The 27,381-nt window shown below is 40.5% G+C and overlaps 2 protein-coding genes across 2 annotated transcripts; one reads left to right on the top strand and one right to left on the bottom strand.

The window, feature by feature from the left end:
- Positions 1-467: 467 nt before the first annotated feature.
- LOC117384916 (semaphorin-6B-like) lies at positions 468-23,260 on the top strand. The gene is made up of 17 exons (XM_033982088.2): positions 468-990; positions 11,078-11,199; positions 12,437-12,548; positions 13,162-13,222; positions 13,309-13,371; positions 14,847-14,945; positions 15,431-15,521; positions 15,686-15,805; positions 16,246-16,334; positions 17,064-17,281; positions 17,843-17,974; positions 18,908-19,057; positions 19,124-19,300; positions 19,779-19,919; positions 20,223-20,300; positions 20,695-20,756; positions 22,048-23,260. The coding sequence occupies exons 2-17, from the start codon at positions 11,079-11,081 to the stop codon at positions 23,052-23,054; spliced, it is 2,721 nt and encodes a 906-aa protein (XP_033837979.1). The 5' UTR covers positions 468-990; position 11,078; the 3' UTR covers positions 23,055-23,260.
- A 2,801-nt stretch (positions 23,261-26,061) lies between these two features.
- Positions 26,062-27,381, bottom strand: gpr35b (G-protein coupled receptor 35 b). Its single transcript, XM_055228609.1, has 2 exons — positions 27,340-27,381; positions 26,062-26,923 (listed from the first exon to the last, which is right to left on the bottom strand). The coding sequence occupies exon 2, from the start codon at positions 26,911-26,913 to the stop codon at positions 26,062-26,064; it is 852 nt and encodes a 283-aa protein (XP_055084584.1). The 5' UTR covers positions 26,914-26,923; positions 27,340-27,381.

Genomic DNA, 27,381 nt, shown 5'->3' with positions numbered 1-27,381 from the left:
GTCTTTAAAATATAATATAATATATAATTAATGTAGATATTGTGTGTGTGCGCGCGCGCGTGCGTACGGGTGTGGGTGTGTGTGCGTGTGGTTACATTTTATGGTAGCCTATTGAAAAGTTTGTGAATCTACAGAAAATATTATAGTAATTATCTTAAAATGGTCTTTGTCTCAAAATGTCTCAGTTGACATTGTTCATATTCCTTTTGTATAAGCCCCATTGTTAGTCTATAGGATATAATAACATAAAACTATATATTCGTTGTAGAGGCAAATTACTATTGCAGGCGGCGATGTTGTGTGAGGATTAAAAGTGTGAAAAAGTCGTTTTTGTCAGAGCATTTTAAAAACAGTGCCAGAGGCTCTGTACAAATGTTTCTGTGCTGCGCGTGTGCACGTGAAAGAGAGAGAGACGGAGTGAGAGAGTCTATTCATCATTGATCCACTGCAGGACTGTGTTTCGGGGGGTGTGAATTATGGGCCCCTGCTGTCACTGTGCCTGCTCTGCGTTGGACATTTCACCTCGCCACTGTAAATTTAAAAAGAGGATTAGACCACATTTTGCTGACCATTGACTTCACAAAGCGTATCCTGACCAAGTGCAGACAATTGGCTGCGGGTCCCCACTGACTGAATAATTACCACAGTTCGCTTTTGCACGATTTAGGATTGTGAGCGAGGCTGGAGAGACAGAACGCCTGGTGAAAATTGCAATTTCACAAAGGCTCTGGAAGGAGTTTCTCTTAAAAAAAGACGGTTTTGGTTGGTCGGGCGAATTGGACGCGCTACTGAAGGGTGATGCTGCTACGGCGACGCGCAAGACCCACAGAGGGAAGAGACAGGTGAGGTGCGGCTGTGTGGAGCTGCCGCTGTTCCAGAGAGCCATTGGATATACCGAGCCACCCATCAGCCTTTGACCACAGATTGGGAAGAAAAAGAGGCGCGGAGAGGGCACCTGCTCATCCTCCCGGTACCTGGCCATCTGCTGTGGTGAGTGAGCCAAACGGTTTCAGAGCCATTCAGACATAAATACGTAAGGGAACACTGGGCGTAGATAGAATAGACAGGTATACGGTGGGTGCGCATTGTATTGCTAGCATCTAACGCAGTTGCTGCATTATTAGCACCCCTCCTGTCTCTAGGCTATGTGTGCAGAGCATCGTCTGGACATTGCATGATGAGCTCTTTGTGTCTCTTGCAGGTGTAATCTCTGTGAGGTAATATAGATATTATGTGGTATATTTCACGTGTTGAATAGGGGCCCCTAGTGTAGCCCAGATGTGAAGTGATGCCTCAGCATTCAAGATATTTTGTTACACTGCATTGCATTGATGAGCACAAAGCCTCACTGAAATCCAGCAGTAAAGAGTAAAAGATCCCAAGTAAATAGTCCAGCTCTAAAGTACAGCAGGATCACTGCGCATTGTGTTCAAAAAAACATTTAATTTGGGTTTCCCCTGTTAAAGAGAGCAAAGGTCTGCTATGATGATCTGGAACCATGAGGGCAATTGATTTTGTCATCAGTCACTTTTAGAGTGACAGGACTGACATCACAAATCCACAGAACAATGTGAATATACTCTGTAGCAAATTTACATAAGAAATTAACAGAAAAACATGGGTGACAACACCGGCCAGTGACGGCCCCTACAGGCCAAGTGTATGTGAAAGTGCTGCTGAACCAGCTCACACTTCAGTGATTTATAATGCTGTTTATTGTTTACAACATCATCTCTTACACAACAGTTTTCCACAGAAGAACCACACAGCCCCGAAGGCATGCTGGTTGTGTCTGTGTTTTTGTTGACCATTTGAGACAAAAAGACAGAGTTGCAGACAAAAGAGAGACTGAAGAGAGGAGACGCAGAAGATGGAGTGTGGTAGTTGTCAAATTGGTGAATAGAGTACAGGGGGTAGGCAGAGCATAAGTGACAGAAGCAAAAATGTGTAGCAGAAAGCCGAGGCTGCAGACAGCAGTCTGAGAGGCTGTGAATGGTCTCCCTGTTATCCCCGCTGCCCACACAGACAGCCTCACAGCAGCCCTGTGAGCAGGTGCTAACCCAACCACAAAGCAACAACAGGTGCAGCTACTGTTTCACCAGCTACCAAGCCCAACTCTGACTTACACCAAGCCCTCATGTGTACACTTACATAATGTATACAGCATGTATAGGAAAGCCCAGCTAAACTAATCTAGTTATTTGCTTGGAGCAAAGTTAAAAGCTCTTGAAGCAATGAGCTTTAACAGCTGCAGGTAAAAGAGTGAGCTGGTGTAAGCTGACTGCCCACGGGACCTTTAATGAGTTCTATTGATCACATACAGGTCCCTACTCAATCACACATGTTAAACCACAAACAGGGCATCTGGGGCATAGATGGAGAAGAGGGAGAATTGCTGCATGCCATGAGTGGGCAACAACAAGTACATTTGGGTGGTTAAAGAGGAGCTCATTCTTGTAAATGACTGAAATGGCTGTGTGTTAGACATGGAATAAGCAGAACATTCTGAAAATAGAGTGATGTAAGCTAACAGCTCCTCCTGTGTCGAGCAACCCGGGACAAATTGCCTCTCTTTACCCACTACAACACTGACTCACTCCTGCTTCTGAGCACTGCTGGGATGTAATCGGCAAAATTCTACCATTTTATGTTTTAAGATGCCGCAAGACTGCTGCTGTTATATTATCTTGAAATACATTTGTACTACAGTAAACAAAATATTCACACATTGATGGTTAAACTATACATTCCCAGACTTATTTGTCAATGAATAAAGTATTTACAGAGTTAAGTTTTCACACAAAGCGTTTATCTTCAACGTGCAAGTATATGCACCTTAAGGCAGAGAAATCGTAGGTCTCAAACTATGTATGTATCTGAAGAGAGTGACCTATTACAATAAGACCCTCTGAGCAAAGACTCATGGGACTTTTATGAGGTTAGAGGTTGGGAATCATCCATGTACTCTCAGAAACCAGTGAAAGATACACAATTTTTATGCAAACATTTAAATATCTAAAAATAAAAGATACCACACTGGATGAGAGCTTCACCACTGAAAACTATGTTAAATACTGTTAAAAGTGCCATAATATACTAAAGACTGGTTTAGCAATGTGCGTGAGTTACTGTACAAGTTGTATAAATCTCTTTAAATGTAAAGATATGCTATGTGAGCATTATAATAGCTGTGTCTCCAGTGATAATGTGCTTTTACTTTTCTATCGCAGGCTTTCTTTGTAAATCATGTGGTTGTAATTCAGTTCAAAGACACATTAGAATATGCATTGCCCGGGTAACTCGACTGCATTTGTACTATGGGTCTGTAATGAATTTGCATAGTCACCCAAATCCCCTCACAATTTTAGAAAGCTGCTAAAGTTAGTGTCTCTCCTTTGTAGATCTGATTCACACCTAAAAAACTGCAGAGTCAGAATCAGACCATTCAGTTTCTTGAGACAGCCACTAAGAAAACACTTCGCCAAGTGACCTTTCCCAAATGCCATTGCTAAGCCACTTCTTATTTCCTTGCCTATGGCGCATGATGCATGTTAGGGCTGCAAGATAATAGTACATATGGACAGTACACAAATATAAAAAATAATATAATATAAAAAATATGAGAATTCAAAAAATATGTATTGAAAAAAACAAAACTAAACTAAAATAGCAGTGAGTGGTTGAGTGATTATGGTGGTATGAATGAAGTGGCATAATGGACACTTCAATCTGGAGGTCTCCCACAGAGATGGATCCAAATGTCAATCCTTGTATTTCCTGTTTTGTTGGTCAGACAAAAATAGAAAATTGTATGTAATATGTATACATTTAATTCTCCAAATCGTTAAAACCACTGATGTGTGTTTTAGGTCAACTTTGGCATTTTGAACAAAATAGCAATAAATTAATGCACAAGTCAAAAGAAGGGCAAAATAAATGACTTTTGAATGAATTTTGGAGATTTGATTTGCTTTTTATTAGTAGATAAAGCCACATTCTGGTTATTTGACTTGTAACTACTCTAGGATACTTATTTGCCCGATGAAGCTTTGTTTGGGTTAATCTCCCTCTCTTCTCAATCCTGTCCTCTAGCTCACCCCTCCCTCTCCCACACAAACACAACTTTTCTTTTTTAATTATTCTTTTCATGTGAGGCTGCAGTCACCGGAGCAGCCTCGAGCAAAGCAGCAACACATTTACACCTGCAAGAAATGAAAGTGTATGACGTGTGTCTGTGTGTGGATGTCAATCCACCAGCAGCTCTTTGGCATTTTGATTTGAAATGTGTGTAGACCTCCTATTGAGAGCTGTGATCCTCCTAGCAGGCTTCCTCCCAAAGAGCTATATTTATTGCTAGCGGCGATCAGAGCGTACAAAGAAAAAAACATGCAGCGGTTTTGAACCACTTTCTAATTGAAACGTTTCTTTATAGTCTACGCCATCAATAGGAAATAGTATATATTAAATGAGAGATAATTGTTGTATTGTTTATATTAGACAATCCACAGCCTAATGATGTTAAAACTAACAAGCACACAAGCCAATACTTCTTGTGCTAAGCAATACTAAGCAAAATACTCTCCTTAAATTGGATTAATACTGCATTACGATTTTTTTTGCTTGCTTTGTTATTGACATGCAAAGATTTAGATGTTCTTTCCCAACCATTTCAGCACCAGTAAGGATTAACATAAGATTCTCCTTAAACACTGGTATTAAGATAATACAACAAAACATGCAACCAAGCCCAGACTGCTCCCTACACTGTATAGTCCCATTGATAGGAGTTCATTCCCACCTCCCCCGTTGCTGTGTGGAGACTGCATCACTGCTGCTGCACGTATGGGGCTGGGTGCACGTGTGTTGGAGGGTGTGCACTGCATACTGGCTTGGGGCTATGTGCACTGAATGTATATGTGCTTACTGCAGTCAAACTCTGGTTAGTAACGTTTGCCCTTGCTGCTGCAGCTCCTTACAGCGCCATAAATATACTGTGCCTGTGCCGCCTCACCCCTATATACTGCCATTGATATATCGCCTGTTTTACAGCACGGATTTCGCTGTTTTGATTGCGTTCCTGCTTGTGTAGATTATCCATAAGCTTGCTTCATCCATACTGCCTAGGATGTGTCTGTCACCATGGGCTTTAGGCAGGAGGTCTGATTAGATGAGGCTGGTGGGAGCGTCCTGGCTACACTCCCTGCTCTGTCCATCCTGTTTTAATTACCTATGGCACACACCCAAGGGAATATCTCTTCCTCTGTTCTTCACCCCTTCTTTTCTTTTCTCCTCCTTCGTGTTCACTTTCTCTCCTCCATACACTTAACCTGATATGCGCAGCTGCATCAAAGGTCCGTGCGGATGTAACCCCGGCATTAGCATATAAACGACCCCGCAGATGGAGTAGTGTTTTAGGATATTTAACTGCAAAAGACAGATTCCCTTAACTTTGATTAGCGCTGCTCCCGGCAGACAGGGGAGGCCTCCCGAGAGAATATCGCGTCTAGCCTTGATGAGATAAAAACTGACTTTAGAGAGTCTCATGCATATATCCTATTTGACGAAATTTGGCAAAATCGTCTTAGATCCTGCGAATGGTGCATCACTATAGCCACGTTCCCTTCAAGCATCAGTGACATAATATAGTGCACTAAGATAAACCTTAAGACAGTAAAAAGGCTGAGGCAATAAGATGTGGTTACGATATGTGATGCTGCTCGCATATCTTTGCAGCTCTGTCTAGAGATCTTGTCGTGTCTACAGGGGTACACTGATCTCTTCTCCATCTCCAACTTGCATATTTGAGTGAACTGGTGACTTTTTATTGTTAATTAATTGATCAGCTTTATACATTTTTATCAGACCTATAGAGCAAAAGGGTACTGTCTATACATTGGTTATGCCATATAGTTGCTGGAATATGCCTAGTCACTGCTTACAGTACTAAACATCAGACGTACGGTGGTAATGGTTGTTTTATTTTTTCACTGTATGACACCTGCAACAATGATAACCTTGGTTGTTAGTTGTTATGAAGTCCTTTATTACACTATTACTATTTTTCTCTCTCTCATCAATATGTACAACTAGTTACATAATAAATGCAGTTATCAATGATATAGTTGGATTGCTTGTTTATGACAGTATAATTTGGACTTTGCTACAGGAGTGACTTATTTATTGGGAGAAATTGCGTTTACTGGACTTTGCCTGTTTAATCTGACAATCTGATTTAGACCAATAATGAAGTTACGGTGGTTGTAGAATGGAGCAGAGTGTGAAGGTGACCCACTTCTCCCAGTTTAGCCCTGTCTGTGTTTGCGCCTGCAGGATATCTCTCTTTAAGTCTTTTAACCTGCATAAGAGAAACCGTCTTATGAGAAAGATTTGTAGGGGGAAGATGAGTATAATTTATATCATGATTTATGTTTTCCTATCGACCAATTAGGTCTTCAAATGCTCGAGAGAACTTTTTTGACCTTCCATTCAGTGAGAAAAACCTGAAGGTGCTTTAAAACATGTGATTTATGTGGATAGCCTTTTCCCATCCCCCTCATCGCTAAGAGGGGATCCATGCCTTAAGATCCTTAGCTTATCATGCCCAAACACAAAATCTAAACTTAAATCCATTGCTGGTAGCACTAATCGATGATATACCTTTAGCACTCCTATACTATTTTGTTTTGGTTCATGATATTGTTCACACACTCTATATGCATGTGTGCCTTGGAGGACATCCCGCCCTGTTCGTTTTTACATCTACTGCAATAGACCATCTCTGCCCAGCTTTGCTATTGGTTGCTACGGTAACAGCAGCACAGAGTATGGTGGCTAAACAGTAATGGGGAGTCAGTGAACGAGTCCCGATCACAGTGACACATACAGTATGAGGAGGGAAATGTCAAGATGCCCACACAACTTCTCACAAATGCATTGCAGTATTTTGGTGCCGTTATTGCCGGGTGATGTATACACACATGTAAAAGAGGCGCGGTGTGAATTCTGCACGCTTTAGACCACTTATGAACCAATTTATTGAAAAGTAATGACAAAGGTAGCATTATAGTTTCAGGGTAACAAAATCATTGACTCGTATAACAGAAACACAATTTAAATCAAAATTGAAAAGACTTAGAGGCAGCCGTGCATATCTTTAGGTTACTGATTGAAAATGTTCATTGAGTCAATAAATGTAATATTAATGCAGTTTAATCGATAGTAATATGGCAGGCACGCAGGTTAGTATATGATCATAATCGATTTTATACTGTCGCTTAATTAATTAATGCAAAAAGGCCAATTATCTGTGTGTACTCTTTTGTATAGCTGTATGGTTTTGGTAGTGTTTATTTTCCATGAATAGCCCAGATGGTGGATAATGACGTCGATGTTATTTTGTGTCTCTTTTTAACGCATTGATCTTGCAAGTTAATTCAGAAAACGTGTGCAATTATGAGGGCAACAGTAGCTCAGCTGGTAGAGCGTTTGTCCACTGATCCGAAGGTTGGCGGTGCAATTCCAGCTCCCACAGATAAATGCTGTCGTTATGTCTTCAGGCAAGACGTTTAACCCACCTCGCCCCCAGTGTCTGCGCACACTGGTGTATGAATGTGTGTGTGAATGGGTGAGTGGTTCCATGATGTAAAACGCTTTAAGTGGCTTGAAAGTGGAAAAGTGTCTCTGTGGCACTTAAACAGTCTGGAATATATATTTGTTATAATTGTGTATCACTTATTTAGGTTATGACCCAATGTAATACAACATTTGGACACAATGAAGGTGAATGCATATGTGATTATACCTTTAGATGACCCACTGATTGGTTAATGATGTGCATGTTACAAGATGCTTTGCTAATGGATAGTTGATGAGCCCATATTGCGGCACAGGTCTGTCAGTTACATCCCATAATATCCGTGTCACACCATCTAATCCAATCACACCATTACAAGCAGACACAAATCAGAATCCCTGTCTCCATTTGCCTAATTTTGTAGCCCTCTTTCAGAAACCATGAGCCTATTTTTAAAGCTTGATGAGCTCCTGTCTCTTCAGCCTCATCTTTTATCCTCGACTATGTCTTGTGGGAAATCGTACAACCTTTGATTTTGGCAGTTTTAACATAGAGGAAGCCTTGAACCTCCCTTTATAGCTTGGGGCTTTAAAAATACTGCCCTTGTCATGAGATTGGTGTGCAGCGGAGTTCTCATATGTCAGCCTTGGCCCCGATTTCGTGGTTTATCTTTTGAATCAATAATCTTAATCGATATGTGCTCTAATGAGGAGGTTGCATTAATGATTGGCTGTGGGGTTTGGACATCTGCTTATGCGAAGGTTACTAAAATTCATGCTTAGGTATTTGCTTAATTTGATCTTGCGTATGCAGAATAATGAATTGTGATGAAAAATATACTGTATTAAATAGAGATTTGAATATGCAAATTACTACAAAAAACTATTTAGTTGTTTGGAATTAATTGTTTAGAAAATTGCACCCTTGTTTTCAGGTGAATAACATTTGCCACATACAACTAAATAGGACTATCACTTTGTTTTAATTTTAATCAGCTTTCTGGTTAGCAAAAACAGTGCACCAAAATATGAGCAATAAGTTGCAAACAATAAAAGACCCATTATTAAAATGGTTTGGACTACGCTACAGTACATTTACAGGTTTATAGGTTAATTTGATTAGCCAGTACCTCCTACTTTCTGTCTGAGGACCAGCCACAGTGCGCCAAACAAGACAGAATGTTTTGAATATCCTTGTATCATTCTGAACAAAATCTAAAAAGTCTCTTAGTCATCGTGTTATTTTTTTCTGTCTTTTTACTGGTAAGCCATGGTGTTTGTTTTGCCCATCAGAATTTGTGGAGCCAGGACACGATTCCAGATTATATTGTAAAGTACTGTGAAAGCGTGTATTCCAGGCAACACTGGTAACTAAGATTACGGCAATGATTTGGGGCTGTTGTTCGATAGATAAATCTATACAATAATCCTATGGCTGACTGATATAAATTGGTCCAAGTTCCTCAAAAGCACAAGCCTCTATTATACCAGCCCAATATTTGCAGGTCCTTGAAATAGAAAACAGCCACTATTGTATTTTATTAAACAAAACTTGCGTAAAATGCTTTTTATTTTTAGTTCTGGCCATAACACTGACGTTCCGGTAGCCTATACATCTAGTTTGAAGAATTAGCATAGGCACTCAGATGAATCAAGCCAGCCCCACCTTGCCTTTTCTGCCTCCTCCAAAGCATTTGATGAGGAAAGCTGCTTAGATGTGTCAAAACCTGCAATCTGTAGGCAAGCATTTCATTTGAAGTATCCCTTGAGCATAGTCTGACGCCTCTGATGTCTTTAAACAGACCCTCACACTTCAACTTATATGCAATCTCAAGTGGTGGGCAACGCAGGTGAATATGCACAATACATTGCTGTGTACCAAAATAGCAGTTATCATCACCTTAGCAACTACCACAACACTCAATACATTACAATAACAGTGTTTTTATATTGTGAAATGACAGGCAGATAGAAAGAGGAATGAATAAAGGTGCTGGTGGCTTAATGGAAAAGGGTGGATGAAAGAGAGAGGGAGGGGGTTGGGGAAAGCGAACATGGTTTCAGGATAATAGCAACAGCATTCATACTACTCACACTCTTTGGTCAATTTGTAACCTTTCTTCTCATTTATTCCCCATTGAGGATCATATTAGTTTGTAGAGACTGAAAACCAGAGTACTCCACCCTTTTGGTTCCTCTCATCTCTCTTTTGTAACACTTTCTTTTTTTTTTTGTGCTTATCCTCACATCAAAGACAAGCAAGCCGCTGAGCCATCTCACAGGATTTAGGAGGAAAGCTTCCACATTTTGAACATGTGTTTCGATTGTTCCGAGGTTCAGTTAATATACGGTATTGTACTGAATTAGGGCTGCAAGAGTAATTGAATCGAAATTGATATTTGAACGGAAACGACAAGCACATCCCAATGGCTAAAATTTATTAGGATTTATTAGGATTTATAGGAAATAGCATAATTTCCTCCACAAACAACATAAGTATCCTGTCTGATTCGGCATAAACACTACTAACCCTGTAGTTTAGATCTGTCAATACTGTTTTAAAATGTGAGCTTTTGAGTAGAAGTCTAATTGCAATGCTTGTCAGAAAAATCACAGTTAGATCTTTTTCCCAAATCGCGCAGCCCTGTATCAAATTGTGTTAAATATTTAATTGAAACATCTTACTGACTTTCACAAGGCTGCAGATGCATTATGTGTTGAAGCGTTAATGCTAAAGATACAAATTGTATTTTTCTAGCTTGACCACAAACCATTTTCCTAGACATTTTATTTGTCCAGTAAACCAATTGTGGGCACAAAAGCTCCTTTATATGAGATGCTATTTTACAAAATGCTGCCAAAGACATCAATTCCTTCCCTTCTTTACTGTCAGAAGAGATAGTGGACTAAGAAATTGCATTACAAAACTGTGCTTTGGCAATTCTGCTAGTAGGGCTCGGTCCATAAACAGCACATTTTGGATCTTAATGGCACTCTGAGCTCTACTTTGGGTATGCTTGATTGAGAGCTTTGTTAACCTCTGACCACAACAATAACATTGTCCATCTGCTCTAAGTTTTTGTCCTCTCTCTTCCCTCATTCGCTCATCTTAAGGACACACCCCCTGCTTTTAAAATCTAATCGTCCATAATATAGCCAATCAATTGGGGGAAAAAAACACCCAAATGTCTTTGTAACCTGGTGAATACTCAGCCTCTCTGTGTGGTATATGGTTCTGAGACCCTTTTAGTTCACACAGTTTTACAATGGAGTGACATTTTCAACAATACGTCACCTTTTCACTAGTGTGTAGAGAATAGGAACACATTGTCTTTGTCTTTCTTTTGAGGTGCGAATAGCCACCCTGCTGCTCTGCTGACCCTGTCACATCCACATAAAGAAACCTGTCAAATAGTCAATATATACTGTACACTCTATCATATTCAAATGCATATTCAAATACTGCACACAATAGTGAATTTTGACTTTCTCCTTTTGATCACAGAATGTGTCCTGCTGCCATGGCGACCGTGACTCCTCCCCTCACGTTTCTTCTTGTGCTACTTCAAATGGTTGACGGCTCATTCCCAGAGGAACCCAGTCCGCTCAGCTACGTCCCTGTGGAAGGTATGTGCGTCCTTTCCTCTTTAAATGTGTGTGCCTGCGCAGTTGATAAATGGCTCTGTGCTAGAAGTGGAAATCAGGGGTCAAAGGTCAGAGCCCGGGTGTGGGGAGATGGGCTCAGAGCTGGAATAATAAAATAACATCTGATCAGAGTCTTCAGTGTGTGCTAGATTTTTGAATAAGGAAATGAGAAAGTGCAAATCCTGACTCTGGATGTCTGCGAGGGAGATGCAGAGACAATAAGACAGGATGGGGTGGTGTGGATGACAAACGAGAGGGCTGAGGGTGGAGATGGGAAGGGGAGGAGACAGGCAGGTGGAGATGGATAACTCCGCTCCTCCATGCCTCCCCTACAGTCAAGGACAACAAGACCGTTTCACAATCTGTCTCCTGGCGACAAGGACTCCCTGCGGAGACCAGTGTCCTCCATCATCACAAACTTCTTCACAGTCCACAATTTGATGCTTCCATTCCTTTCCTGTTTATGTAAAACTATTGTAATGCTCTGAGACAGCAGAAATCCAGCAGGAAGTCATGACAAACACTTTGCCTATTACACACTAGTAATAGAGGGAAATACTCTTTCATTGCTTTAAAGCTTTAGCTCTCATATCTACTGCTGTTTCAAGTTATGTTTCTTAGTCAAATGACACTAAAGAAGCACACGAGCCAAGTAACCAAAAAACTATGCAAGCTGTGCAGAAAGTGTCCTGGGAGGCCCAAAATGGAAGCATGTCACTTCAACAAAAGCTAAACATTATACATAAAGAGTATTTTAAGAAGGTTTTGCAGTATTTTTTACACTAAAATCATCAAAACAAAAGGTTAACTAACATCTGACAGTATATACCACTATAGTAAACTTTCTCTGCTTAGCACCCTTGTTAGGAAAGACTTGTGTTCAGTTTGATACAAAGTTTAGAGGCAACTCGAGCCAAAAAAGAAAGGGTTGGAAACCACTGCTCTAGACACAATAGAGACAATATTCAATGCACAATTGAATGAAAAAAACAACAACAAAAAACATCACAAATGCAGATCAAATAAAAGCCCTTGTTTTTCCTGCGGGCTCCACTTTGGGCACTTTTCCACATTGAAACAGAGATGATAAAGCTGTGTTGTAAAGTATACCGGCACATCTAAATAGAAGCTGCCCTTTATCTGTCCTCAGCTGACACACTTCAGGACAGCACTCCTTGTCTGCTCTGATTATATTTCTCTGCTTGTTTTGATCTTTCAGTGGTGAGGAGGTACCCCGTGTTTCTGGGCAGGGCACACCGTTCGGCTCAGAGGCAGGAGCTACACATTCAAACCGTCCTCCAAGTCAACCGCACGCTCTACATTGGAGCCAGGTAACCAACGGCAACCACCTCCAACTGTGTGTGTTAGTGACGTCTTCACATTAATATTCCTTTTTTTATCCCCCGGCTTCCATCTGCTGTCATTCTGTAGACGATGGTTGTCAGAGTGATGTTTCAAATGCTGTTGCTAAATGTCAAGCTGTTTGTTCACACTCACCACAGAAAGGGATAGTTGTCAGTTTTATCATAACGTGTTATTTGGGATGAGTAGCTAACATTCTAGGTTTTTGGCTTTGTTTATTTACAGCTCACTAATTACAGTTGGTGAATTATTATTAGTTTAAAGGCGTAGCAGTCCTATTATCAATCTACATTTTAAATATTTCCATCAAAAGTACGGTGTATTTAAAGACTTAGTTCTGGTAGTATGGTATATCGAAGGTGAACTCAGGGGTTACAAAGCAGCAACTGTAGTTTTTGGAGCAGTGTAGCTGAACAATAACTACTTCGTAATATACCTACTCCATATTTTGTCATATTTTTCATTATCAAAACCCTATGTAGTTTACTTTATCCAAGTTTCAGTTGTCTTCCATGCCAATGTTAACTTCTTCTTCTTTTTACAAACTGGATTACCAACCCTTATGTTGCATGTGTTGGACAGAGATGACTTGTACAGAGTAGAACTGGATAACATGGCTGGGGAGGAAATGTTCTACAGCAAGGTAAGAACTTTTTCTTTTACGTCCAAGGAAGGAAATAAAAATGGACTATAACTATCCAAATAATATGAATAATTTTCTTTTGTCAGAAGCGGACGTGGGAATCCAATAAAAACGACATCCGAGTGTGCCGTATGAAGGGCAAACATGAGGTATATTACATTAAACACGGCACTTTGAAAGTCACTCTTATGCACCAGCTATATCCACGCTATCACACGCTTGGACAGACACCACAGCTGTTGAAGGAAACGTATTTCCTGTGTGCACACTTCATACGATATTTACACAAATCTGATCTTGTTGGTGCAAAATCAACTCTCTAATCACAGCCACTCGCAGAAATGTTTGTGAAGCTTGGACTCTTTTACACGTTTGTTCCAGTCACCATGTTTAGACTCCAGCTGGATGTGATAAAAATATACTATTTGATTCCGGTAAGACTGACAGCTTATAAATATATATGCTTGGTTGAATAAATGCCACAGTGCCAGCGGCCAAATCCAATCGAGACAAAAATTGAAAAGCGAAAAAGAAGCAATGAGAAAACATTGGAGAGCAAACTGAGCCGAGAGACTGACATAGCCCTGGGGAGCAAACAGTAATTGAAATCACTTGAGGAGAGGAGCTAAATGCAGGGACATGTGTGTAGGTGGACGGAGCCAACAGGCTGAGGACACCAGGAGAGCTGAAGCTTTAAAGGAACAGATAACATCAAATGATTGAAAGGAAAAATAACATTTTAATAAAAGGACAAAACGAGTGGGAGTTTGGCTTGAGGCAGAGCAATGGCAGAAGACAGTGAAAAGTCAGAAGCAGCAACTGTCACTAGCAATAATGTCCCTGTAAATGTAAGACATGATTACGGATGTGATTGTGGTGCATTAGTGAGTCAAAATGACAGCTTTCAAAATTACAATTATCGTTTCCCCATTTGAAAGAAAAATGTTTTTCTCCTTCAGTGTGATTTAAAATACATTTAATGCTAATGCCTGATTAGGTCGTGTGGTATGAACGCGGGCATATTTTAGTGTGAATTATTCAGTAACACAAAAGAGCACTGTTCTGCCACCATTTGTCAAACAATCCAATGATCTGCAAATCAAAATTATGCAAAGCACTCCTCACTCTGATGAAAATTGTTCTTTGGGAAAATGGGGCTTTGTCAGGTATATTTGCAAACATTTAAAGGAAGGTTTAATATTTGCCATGATTCTTCAGGGGAATCTTATCTATAACAGTGAGGCATATCTCCAGGTTTGAGCATCTTGTCTGACAGCAGCTCTGTGATCAGACTCTGCTGAAATATAGCCACAAAGGGATTACCGTGGCAACAGCTCTCATCAACTTTTACGTTCCCGGTTAGCAGCTTTAAAATTCACCTCAATCTTCACTCTGCACTTTGAAGCCAGCTATAAAGTGTGTATCCTATTGTTCCAGCATGGGGAGTGTGCTTGATAATGCCATTTCCTCTAAGGATTGTGGTTTAAAGCCATATTCCTCAGCCTGGTGGTCTAGCTATCTCCAACTGGTAGTTTGCAGCTTAACAACATCCCTTTTTTATGTGCATCTAATAATTATCTGCTTGTTTTTAATCCGTCATTTGTGGTGTTTATCATTCCTGAAGGGCGAGTGCCGCAATTTCATCAAGGTTTTGCTCAGTCAGCCAGACGGCCTGTTTGTGTGTGGAACAAATGCCTTCAATCCTCTTTGTGCAAATTACACTGTAAGTACATAGATCTGCTATATGCAGCTTATTTAAGTAAAAAAAAGTTATGATTTGTTGTTTCATTGTAAATAAGTGATTTCTGTAATTATAAAATAGGGGTGTGGTGATAGAAAATTTCATTTCATAAACTGCCAGATAAACTGACTTAAACATAAACTGCCAGAAAAAGGGCACTTGGAGTTTTGGAACTTCCAAAATTCTGCTTTTTTAATTTTCACAATTATTATTATTGTTCTTAAAATGATATTGTGATCTGAAATATCATGGCTATAAATGAACTCCATAATCTTGACATCCCTGCACTGACAGACAAACTGAAATTAATGGTGTAGTACATGGACCCGGGCACTTCTAGTTGAATGGTAACTGCTGTACATATTGAGCCACAAAACATTTTTACTCTCACTACTATCATCATCCATCATCTTAGTAATAATAGTAGTTTCTGAACCTAAACTTGGTTGCACTTCTCCTTGTTGCAGAGAGACACTTTGGAAATGGTGGGCGAGCCTGTGAGTGGCATGGCGCGCTGCCCGTATGATCCGAGACACGCTAACGTGGCTCTATTTGCAGGTACAGACTGCCCTTGTGTTTACCTTTACCAGTGATTTATAGTGCGGCCTCTCGGTGCAGTACTTGTTTGGTTTTAATCTTCCTGACCTTGTGCTATCTCGCCATCCCTTCTTCTTAATCTTCCCTGTCCGCATGTTCGTACGTGTGTGCTTTTTCTGTCTCAGATGGAAGTCTCTTTACCGGCACCGTGACAGACTTCTTAGCCATTGATGCTGTGATCTATCGCAGCCTCGGTGACAGCCCTGCCCTACGCACCGTCAAACACGACTCTAAATGGTTCCGAGGTACTTCAAAATTAGAACTCTCTTTCTCATGGCAAAAACTCCTGATAAGGTTAAGACTTAAGAATAAAGCTGTAGAGGAAGATCCAATTTGATTGCTAGATGAATTCCTAAGTGGAGCACTCTTGGACAGATGTGATGTATTGAGGTTACTCGGACGCCTTTCAGTCAACTCTATCTTTCACAGCGGAAAAACAAGCCACGTAGGTCAAGTCAAGAACATCAGGATGAATAAATGATAAATAATGTGTATCCTCTTGTCCATTATGATAAATTAAACAGCACATGTATATTTAATGAGACCCAGTGGACGCCAGTGGTCTATGTTGATGTCAGTGTTATTACTATGGCAGTCATGCACTTTACTCTGAATGCATTCCTTTGCAGTGAATGCATAAATACAAGTGTGGGAATTTTCTAATAGTGATAATATTGTTTTGCAGAGCCGTACTTTGTGAGTGCCATGGAGTATGGGCCACATATTTACTTCTTCTTCAGAGAGATGGCCATGGAGTTTCATCACCTCGAAAAGGTGATTAACCATCAATCATAGACACAGTTCAGTTTGAAAAGTCATTAAATGGATGACAGCTCTATCAAGTTGTATTTAATTATTAGAAGTTCTTGCTTAGTGTCAGATAGTGAAATAGTCATAACCCAAAGACAGAAGCTCAAGGTTTTCTCATAATTAAAGAATATACTGTACAAACCCCAAACTAAACTTAAGACTATACACAAAACAAAATAAAAACTATCTGATATTGTACAGAGTATGACCGGCATGCATTGCCTCACATTAATCATCAAGAGTCATTTTAGATCAATTTACAATAGCAAAAGTATTGTGTCAGCCACAACTGAGGCTGGTAATGTCTCTTTCTTTCAGGGAGTTCAAAGGGCAAAAAAAGTCTTTCAGATAAAAATAGAACGTTGTGAAAGATATTGTTACAGTATCCAAGCAATTGCAGCGAATCATTTGCTGTGGTAAATCTTTAAAGAACAGGGCGCAGCCGTAAGAGGCTTTTTATATTTGTCTTATCTTAGTAATAGAGCCATCTTATATGATACTTTAAGTCTGTAGAACATTAGGCCTTTTATCAAAAGATCCCAGCAGTACAACTGAAAGCAGTCTGCAGTATGTGTCTTGAATTTTGAATAGTTTATATATAACACAAATTCCTTTTGTGATAGTCTTATTCCTTACTTCTTTTCAGGGAAGGTTAGTTCACAGTTATCCCCCTCTCTTTCTCTGTGGTTGCAGGTGATGGTGTCTCGTGTGGCTCGTGTCTGTAAGTCTGACCTGGGCGGCTCTCAGCGTGTTCTGGAGAAACAGTGGACCACGTTCCTGAAGGCTCGGCTCAACTGCTCTGTGCCCGGAGACTCACACTTCTACTTCAACCTGCTGCACGCCACCAGCAGCATCATTCACATGCAGGGCCGGGATGTCATCCTGGGCCTCTTTTCCACTCCTCCCAACAGGTACAAAAACCTGCAACATGACATATAAGGAGTAGATGAGCCAGAGTAAGAATATTATTACTTCATAATATAATATTACTCAAGAAGAAGTAAATGGCCACAGTATGTGTATATGTTTTATATGTTTGTATTTTTTCTCTTAATTGCCTGTTTTGAAATTTGAAAAATAATGATTGTAAAGTCACATGTCAAAATACAATTTTTGTGAAATATGTAACTTTTCTGGTGTGGGTCCACCATCAGCCATGTAATAGGACAACATTTTGTTTTGTTTTTGTTTTTTAGCAATAACACTCCTGTAATGACATAAATGCAAGATAGATACGTTTAATACAATAATACTAAGCAAGCCAATAATATCTCAATAGAGACATGCAGTTGGCAGACCCCTCATTAGAAATGTTATATAGTGCACCTTTAATATTAATCATGTATATGTGAATCTACTCTTAAAATTATTATGTAGTGAAAAAGTAAATGTAAGTGATTACCACCCCCTTCTGGTGATACAATAATGAGATAGTATAATTTCTCTAATATTTTTTCTCTCTGTGCCCATAGCATCCCTGGCTCCGCTGTGTGTGTGTTCGACATGCAGCAGCTGGCACATGTCTTTGAAGGACGCTTTAAGGAGCAAAAATCCCCCGAGTCAATATGGACTCCTGTACCAGATGAGGCCGTGCCTAAACCCAGGTATTCATACGTAAAGAGTGTGTAAGCAACTTGGCAACATTCTGCAATGGTCCATGGAGTGTGTCTCATTTAGAGCCTATCTCCTGCTGTCACTCACACCACACACTGCTTTATATACAGGGTGTCCATAAAGTCTCTTTACAATAAAAAAGTAATACTAAAAAATTACAAAGGCAATTGATAAGATATCTTTTTTTTAACTCTCATTTAATACATCTCTATATGGGCACCATTTGTCGCATGAAGCACATCAAGATGGTACTCTATATCATGCCATGTTTGCTGTAGCATAGCCTCCTCAATGGTGGCAATCACATCTGTTATGTATTGCTTTAGTTCAGTAATGTCCCATATCTTTGTTAAATACACGATATCTTTAACATAGCCCCATAGAAAGAAATCCAGAGGTGTGATATCTAGTGAAAGTGGTGGCCACGCAATTGGTCCATCACTTCCAATCCAACAGTCTGGAAATGTTTGATTGAGAAACTCACGAATATGCAGACCCCAATGTGATTAAAAACTTTTATAACCAGTGAGTACAATACAACAGATCTAATTACCGTAATATATAGTATTACTTGCCTTTGTAATACATTTTTGAAATTGTAAAGAGATTTTATGGACCCTCTGTATATTGGTTTCACAGCTGAATTGTGTTTGTGCAGTATTTTGACATGGATAATGATATTTTCTTGCAATGAGAAATACGTATGCATAAATACCTTGAAACTAAGCAATTAACTAAAACATCAAAACTAAAAACAGAATTTATAGGCCTGTTCCTAAGCCCTGGGCACACTATATATTCCCTTTTGCAATGCATTTTCTAAACTGAAGCTGTTCAGTAGATGCTACCATTTTGAGAATATATTTTATAACGTACAGTGCTGACTTAGCTGTTTTTTTTGGGGGTTTTTTGTTTTTTTTCAGACCCGGAGGATGTGCAGTACAGGGATCAAGATTCAGCACCTCCACAACATTGCCAGACGAAGTGCTAAACTTTGTGAAGACACACCCTCTGATGGATGAAACTGTTCCACTGTTGGGACACAGGCCGTGGGTGGTCAAAACAATGGGGAGGTGGGTAACATGCATGCATTTTAATATGAAGTTACTTGGTGAGCTAAACTTTATGTCTGTGACCAGGTACCAGCTGACAGCAATGGTGGTGGACACAGAAGCAGGTCCACACAAGAACAGAACCGTGCTATTTTTGGGCTCAACCCGAGGAACCATCTTGAAGTTTTTAATGATTCCCAATGGAGATTTAGTTTCCCACAACAGCGTGTTTCTGGAGGAAGTAGAGGGATTCAACCCTGACAAGTAAGTACTGTAAATTATTGTTAATACTGATTTTTTATTTTTTTTTGCCTAGTTTGATCTATTTATTTAAGACTCTACATTCAAAGCAAAAGATTCAATACAACTAAGATGTGGTCTAGTATTTATAGAAGAAATTTATCAACAACTTTAAAATACACTTTCGTACATTTGAAAATAAAAATAAAAAATGATAAAAGGTTTTAAAGGCTTTATCATTCCATTGAAATGGGAGCTGGAGATGTCCTTTACTGTCTCACGAGCTTATATGAGAGTTTGGGACTCTCAGTGACTTTATTATAGGGGTGTACTGTAGGCCTTTTATCACCTGCTGTTGACCTTGCTCCGATTTTGACATTGCTTACTGGTGTACTCTATCGGACATATTGAAGCAAGAATATGCATAGCATTTTATACACACAGTCAGAATCTGTTTTTGTCAGTTTTTGTATACTATTGTGTATCTTGTGGCTACGTGCAGGTGTGGGGAGGACTCTCCTCAGGCTCGACAGCTCCTGTCTCTGACTCTGGACAGAACCAGCCACACTCTGCTGCTAGCCTTCCCCTCATGTCTGGTTCGAGTGCCCACATCCCGCTGCCATCTTCACTCACGCTGCATGAGGTCTGTACACTTTTCTTTACTTCAACTACATATCAGGCCAGCCAGCAGTAATAATCCAAGTCAATATTTGTAGTTTTTTATGAGATTTGCTGGAAAGAGTGAAACTGTTTTTATTGTTTGGTGTTTTATATGTTACTTGTTAGGAGCACATACGTCAATATAGCCTACAGCACATAAGGGAATAAGTTGTGTTGTAGGAAGGACAGAAGGCATTTTCTGATGGAGTTAGTGTGAAAATGAGGCCAACATTCTGCACATTCCTTGTCCTTTATTTCCATTATACTCCATATATTTTGTGTGCAGAAGCTGTCTGGCCTCAAGGGATCCATATTGTGGCTGGACCAGAGGCAGCACCTGCTCCTTTCTGAGACCAGGCACAAGGTAAAATATAGTCTAACTCTTACAGACAAAGATATTTATACACCAGGTTTGCAATTAATTAATACAGATGCAAAGATTCCCTGGGTTGTGAACAAAATGGAACATAAATGGTGCTACATCATATATTATATTGTAAAATATATTGATGTCCAGTGTCACCCCTTAGGAGTACGAGCCTGACCCCTGACCTATGGCATAGGTTACAAGGAAAAAGAGAAACTAATTATTATTATCAATAATTCTTTACATTCACTCTGTGTCAAGTTAATATTATTGATTGTATTACTCAGAATGTATGTTTCTTTGAACAAAAGTGTTTTTGTTTTGTTGTTTTGTATAATTTGGGTGTTAATTGTCACTTTTGGTCCTCTGATGCATGCCTTTGTAACTGCAGGCTCCCATTTCAACAAGACGTGGAGTATGGGAATACCACCTCCCATCTGGGAGACTGTGATGGTATGTTGCAGCACTATGACATGGACTTCAGGCTGGGCTGTGGACTGAGGGCAGTCTCCACCTAGTGGTTACATAGATAACTACACCTGTCTACTGAACATTTTGTTCTCTAAATGCTCCTCCTGCTCCTGAGCAGGGGGATGTACGTGGCAACTTCTGCAATTAGAAAGTTTTAATTACACAGAAGACTTCTAAATCTTGAATAGCAAGTTGCTTAGCTGCCATATAAAGAAATAGGTGTCACTGTGACACATGGAGATGAATTTGGGCTTTGGGTTCTACAGGTCAAATTATGCACAGTAAGAGACGGCTTAATTAGAAAGGATGTGAAAGAGATGTGATGACTCGCACAGACAAAATGATGCGTGATGAGAAAGGCAACATCCTCCCACTGAAGTCTTTGTTCTATCAAAACAAAAGAACAGTCTGTGAGGGGAATGGCCAAGGCTAGCTTTAAAAATAATGTAATTTCTGCTAAGAGGCTCCATTGTCACCAAAGTAATATTAAGAGAGGACCACTGTGGTAGGTCAGCTTCAAAGACATCAGTCCTGTGAGATTAATACTTGAGAAGCACATTGAAACACATTGTGAACCATCCTCACGCTGTCTTTTCCAATGACATATGGGCTGCTTGCGTTTATCCTGATTATAAAAGTGATAGACCTGTAGTGGAAGTGTGGCTCTACGCTGCTGTGTCTGCAGATGGGAGTGATTAAAGTTGTGCTGGAAACACTGAGGTAATGGTTCCCTGTGTGAGAGAGGAGAGAGACACACACACTCAGTGACCGGCTGCAGGCTGGAAAGAGTGAGGAGTCAGCTGCTGTGGTCAGAGAGAGCTGATGACAGTTACAGGCCTGTAGAAAGCAGAGCCTGTGGAGCCTCAAGGCAAGAGTGGAGAGACCCTTTTACAAAGACTCATCCCACAAAATAGACTCTTAATGCCCCACATTATGACCAACGTTTAGGAGTGTTATTGTAGATATTGATTTTTTTGGACTACCTTTGTCTTGTGGGGGTAAAGTGCTAAGTAGATGCCGCTTTGTAGCACTAAGTAGATTCTGCTACATAGCACTAAGTATTAATGATGTTTAAGGGCACCCTGTGGACAGACATCTATAGAGGATTAACACATCATTTCCATTTTATTCAATTGTATTCAATTGTGTATACATATAAGTTCAATTGTTTCTTAATTAGGTATCAACTTTTGTCCTTTTAAATTCTGATCCGCATATTGTAAAGTTTTGTGTTACAAGTGGAATGAACTGAGCTAATCTATCCATTCCACAGGTATCTTGCAGCAGAGTTTACTGATTGAACCAGAGAGCCTGGTCTCCCTGAACCTCTTGGTGGCGTCTGCAGTGTCAGCGTTCACCATCGGGGCAGCCCTTTCTGGCCTGGCAGTCTGCTGGATCATGGCTCACAAACCGTCCAACCGGAGACATCATACCGGATCTCAGTCCAGTTTACAGCGGCGCGACAGGGGTTTGATAAACAGTGCTATGGGAGGGTCAGTCCTGAGTGTCACACGCCAGGCAGGAGGTGAACGCCAGTGTTCTCAGGGCGGGGAGACCCTGTTCGTCATGCCCAATGGGTGGGTCAAATCCGGGGAACTCGACCCAGGTTTCCTGCCCACACCAGAACATACTCCCCAGCAGAAGCGACGTGGACTTCGACTGTCCGACTCCAACTCTGGAGGCTGGGACACAAGCCAAACATACCTGGGAGGGGGCTCAGTGGGCTTAGGCTCACCTTGTCGCATGCCCCCATCTGTGTACCTGACAACCAGACTGTTCCCACAGGGCGGTGTGGGGCGCCACAGTAGTGAGGGGCGAGGGAATGACACTCCACGGCAGCACTACGTCTGCCTCAGTAAGCAGGAAAAGTCACTGAAAGGGACGCCCAAGGCTCCCCTCAGAAAGTCTGCAGGTGAATATGTGTATCCCATGACCCCACAGGACTCCCCCGAGCGCCGCAGGGTGGTGTCAGCACCAAGTGCGCCCAGTGCCCCAACAGCCCCCAGCGCACCCAGCCCAATGGAGTACAGTGAGCCTCTCCCTGTTCGCTGGCCACAGGAAGGATACATCCTGAGCAGTCACGGCATGGTTCCTGTTCCTCTGCCACCCCCTACAATACCTACCCCCAGCAGCCAGGCCTATGTGTCCCAGCAGCACACTCCTGCCCTGAGCAGAGCGCTCATACGGGGGGCGCTAGAGCGGGGCGAGCTGACCGACTTTATGGACTTGAGCCATTTGATGAAGAAGAGCTGTAATGACAGGACTCAGAATGGACAGTGACTTAAGAGGGACCAGTGCAGCGTCTCTGACCCCCTCCTTTTGTTTATGTCATTACCATTCAGCCCCTGGCCTCTTGTATCGCTCCGTGACTGTGACTGGCTCTCAGCTCTGCCACTCATATCCAGGCGCACACTAATTGGTCAGATGGGCTGAGGTTGTTGCTGTGTCTGCATTGCAGAGCTGCTACTCTCCCTGGCTCCAGCAGCAGAGGAAGAGGGGTGACGGAGAGGGAGGGGAGGATATAAAGATGTGGATAGACATTCAAGTCCTCGGTCTCTGTACATAAAGTATGGCTGCAGAGGTACTACTAAGAGGCTTCTCTCTTTGTGGATAACATTAAAGACAACATCACCCATCTGTTCTCCAGTATTGCCCCTTTGGCATCGTCTTCAAGTAGGTACTTGAAGTCAAATGAGTAATTCTGAGAAACATCCAATTAAGCTGAAATATGTCAAACTCCTGTGACCTATTACCTAACATATGGTCTTTTTCAAACAGAGGCTTTTTCAAACACTTTATACACATTTGTACACAGGTATGTACTGTGGAGGGGTAGACATATAACTGCCTCTAACCTGCCTCCTGGGATGTGAGGCTGTAAGTCAGAGCCGACTGCAGCTCTGAAATGTCAGCAGATTTTCTGCTGCTGTACATCACTGACATCTGAAACGTCCATCTCTGTTTTTGTGTGCCTCAGTCGCTCTCCACTTCCACTCCATGTACTCTTAAAGACTTGTAATTCGACATGGACGTGTAGAGAGAGGAGCGTAACAAAAAGGATATTTACTGCAACGCACTATGAACACTTTGTCATATGCTGCAGAGGGGCTATAAGTGTAGACATTTATTCATAAACTGTTACAATGTGTGCAACATGGTCTCATTTATTCAATTGTAAGGTACTGTGGGTCAAGGTCTCACAGATAAGAAAGGAATGTCAGAGGATGAAGCCAACACAAAGTTAATAAAGGTAATGCAAGTGTACCCAGCAGAGAAATGGGAATATATATTGAGCTCATCAAAGTGTCCAGTGCTGTATGAAATGCTGCATGTTTAGATCAACACAACAGTCTTAGAAGATGAGTCACAAACAGAGACTGGACCAAGCAGCCAAATCAGGCAATGAATAAGGAGCAACAACACAAGCTTCATATTAATAGTGAGCAATATATAGTTTTCTGTATGTACACTTTACATTAGATAAAATGATAATGTAAGCCTATAACATCAAGCATACTTTCATATCAGGCATTAGCTTCCAAACAAATACCACATTATTCTGATATTTATTTTGCTTATAAGGACTAACAAGCATTGATAATTACTCTTATGTGTGCCAAAATCATTTCCAATTGGTGACTGTTGACTGCTTCCTCATGAAATGAAGTGCCATAAACCATTTGAATTGTGGTCTGACTGCAGTTTCCATATCACCACTTGCAGTATTTGTGATATATATATATATGCCTTTGGACTGTTTCTATTATTTCCTGATGCCAGCTTGTACTGTTAAGTCTCATCTCAGCTCTCATTGTCCTTATGCCAATGACACTGAATGCCATTTTTGAGGGTTTGCTCATTAACTACTTTGATGCATTATAGACTGTAAATGTAATTGTATTTACTGCTAACTTGAAATATTTCTTTCAGAGTTTTGTATTCATTTTGATTTACAAGTGTGTGTTTTTTGAGCAAACCTTCAAACTGATTGTAATGCTGTGAGAGAACACTGTGTATCATAATGTCTTATACATCAACCTTTCCACTCCAGTGATTGTACTGCCATACTGGGGGATCTTGAAAGCAGTTTTTCAGCATCTCAATTGAATGAATGTACCTATTACTTTTGTCATTATACCGTGCAGTAATAAGCAAAAGCACAAAACCATTTTTTCTTTTTGCATTGGAAAGAGGCTGTTGTGTTTGATGTGTAAATAGTGTAAATAGGAGATATGTCATTGTTGGGTTTTCAGGGCTCACAGTTGCTCTCCCGAGAAGGGACTCCTGTCCTGATGTGCATTTTTATTTGGCTGTGAATAAGATGTATGTACAGTATTTACGGGCTGACTGCTGAGCTCAGCTGTTCCCTGTTCTTAGTGTAGAGATCTCAGACAGAACTGAGTCTTCTCATTTCAATGATGCCTGCCGAATTTCCCTTTTTTCTGTCATTCACAGTTGCTAAGATACTGCTGTTATAATAACCATAAATCTTTGGAGTATTGCTATTAAATGGCATTATATAATTGACTGCTGATGTTGTCATACTTGGTGCTAAATCAGAAGACGCATCACGTATACGGTTTACACACAATATTCACATACACACATTAAAGGTCTCTGAACCTTCACACCAATGTCAAGTGCAAATCATTAGGGCAATGCATTATCTTTAATTGGATGCTCACTGAACAACTAGTGAACAGCAGAGGGGAATTTGCACATTTCTGGCAGAATTACTGGTGCACACCCTTAACTGAATACAGTATTTTTGATAACTACTGTAAATGATTTTTCTCACATTATTGTTCTCAGATTTTGCTTAAGGCACTACTGCAGTATAACCATAGTCGCCACTAGAGGGAGATACACACTGGCTATGCTCCATTTGGCCTCAGACGGTCAGCTCTCCCACGGGGGTCTGCGCATTGACTGGACAGCATATGCCTGTCTCTTTGAACAGGAGTTAAAAATCAGTGTGGCCTTTTGTTGTCTACTTTGATTTTGTGCTTTGAACGGCTCACACAGAACAGGAAGGTCAGATAAAGGTTAAACTCTTGGCCCTAGTTTGATTTCTAAAAACAAATTATGCCAGATGAAGTTTAAAAAACAAAAACAAACATCAATATATTGAATTTCATTTCACATTTTCCTCACTAGACAGACATAGCAGCCACTTTGCAAGAAACAATATTTTTATCATTTGAACAAAAACTGTTAAACTACTAAACACTATGAATATCCCCATTATCATTTTAAATCCACAAACAATAATACAAAAAAATAAAAATCATTGTTGAGAGTAAAAATGTTTGAGAAGAAAGTAATAGCTGATGGAGTCAAAGCAGCAGTTGGTTGAGGCGATCCACTCAGAAACTATTAAGTATGTGTGTGCAAGCATGGGCCTGCACTGCCAGTCTGCAGGTGGCTTACTCAGGTAGTTCACTATGTAGCTCACATTTATAGGAGTAAAACATACCACAAAGACAACCAGATTAGCCGTCACTATTCCAATGATGCCTTTCTTCTCCTGTGTTTCATCATTAAGTTTGAACAAAATGTAGATAATTTGACTTGAACAAAATACTATTGTCAACAGTGGAAGAAAGTAGCCCAGAAGAAGTAGCAGAAGTATAAAAACAAGACTGAGAGGTTTATCTTTGCGTCTCTCATAACAAGTCCAGAGTTTGTCAGGGCTGTTCTCCTCTCTGAACACAGCACATACAGTTATCAGAAGGCCCCAGATGATGAAACACACAGCAATTGCTGTCTCCTTCTTCCTGCTCCAGGATCTGGCCTGCATGGGGAACCTCACGGCCAGGTACCTGTGCACACTGACGGCCGCTGTGGTCAGGATGCTAGCATACATGTTGAGGAAATGAAAGTTGAAAAGGAACATGCACAGGGAGTTCTTGGGAAGGCACCTAAAGGCATCATAGATCCTAAAGGGGAGGAAAAGGATGAGGGTGGAATCAGCCAAGGCCAGGTTGAACATGTAGATGTGGGTGTCTGTCCATGAGCACAGCCTGAAGGCACAAAAAGCAGCGATGTGCAGTAGGATTCCCGGGATGAAAAGGAGCGTGTAGCCCACGCCTTGTAGAGTGTCCATTTTGCACTCAGATGAGGTAGTATTCATGCACATGCTGCACTGTCTGCTCAAAATGATAATGTGTTATTAATGTCACTACATTGAGCAGAGTGGACGACAGCTTTGATGCAAAAAACACCACTAATCTTGAACATTTGTATAGGTACTGTTTGTATTATTCTATATTAGATTTTTTTCTTTTGTTTTCATTGACTCTATATCAGAGTCAATGAAAACAAATACTGATACACATCCGTTATGTTTGTTTCACCCAGCAGCAAAAAAAAAAAAAAATAATAATAATAATAATAATTATAAAATATCAAACTCACTCAATAATCGCAAACTCAGAGTAATATTTATCCATTATAAAAATGGATGGTACACTGAAAGGGTCCATCTTTTGCCTGAATATACTACTACTTGATAAAAAATAATAATTGGCTAATAAAATAAAATATAATAATAAAATATCCTTACCATCAAAGTTGCTCTCCTAAGTGGGCTGTAATCTACAGACTA

The sequence above is a fragment of the Periophthalmus magnuspinnatus genome, chromosome 17 (assembly GCF_009829125.3).
Source record: "Periophthalmus magnuspinnatus isolate fPerMag1 chromosome 17, fPerMag1.2.pri, whole genome shotgun sequence".
Lineage (NCBI taxonomy): Eukaryota > Metazoa > Chordata > Actinopteri > Gobiiformes > Gobiidae > Periophthalmus > Periophthalmus magnuspinnatus.
This window is presented reverse-complemented; position numbering and strand designations above follow the sequence as displayed.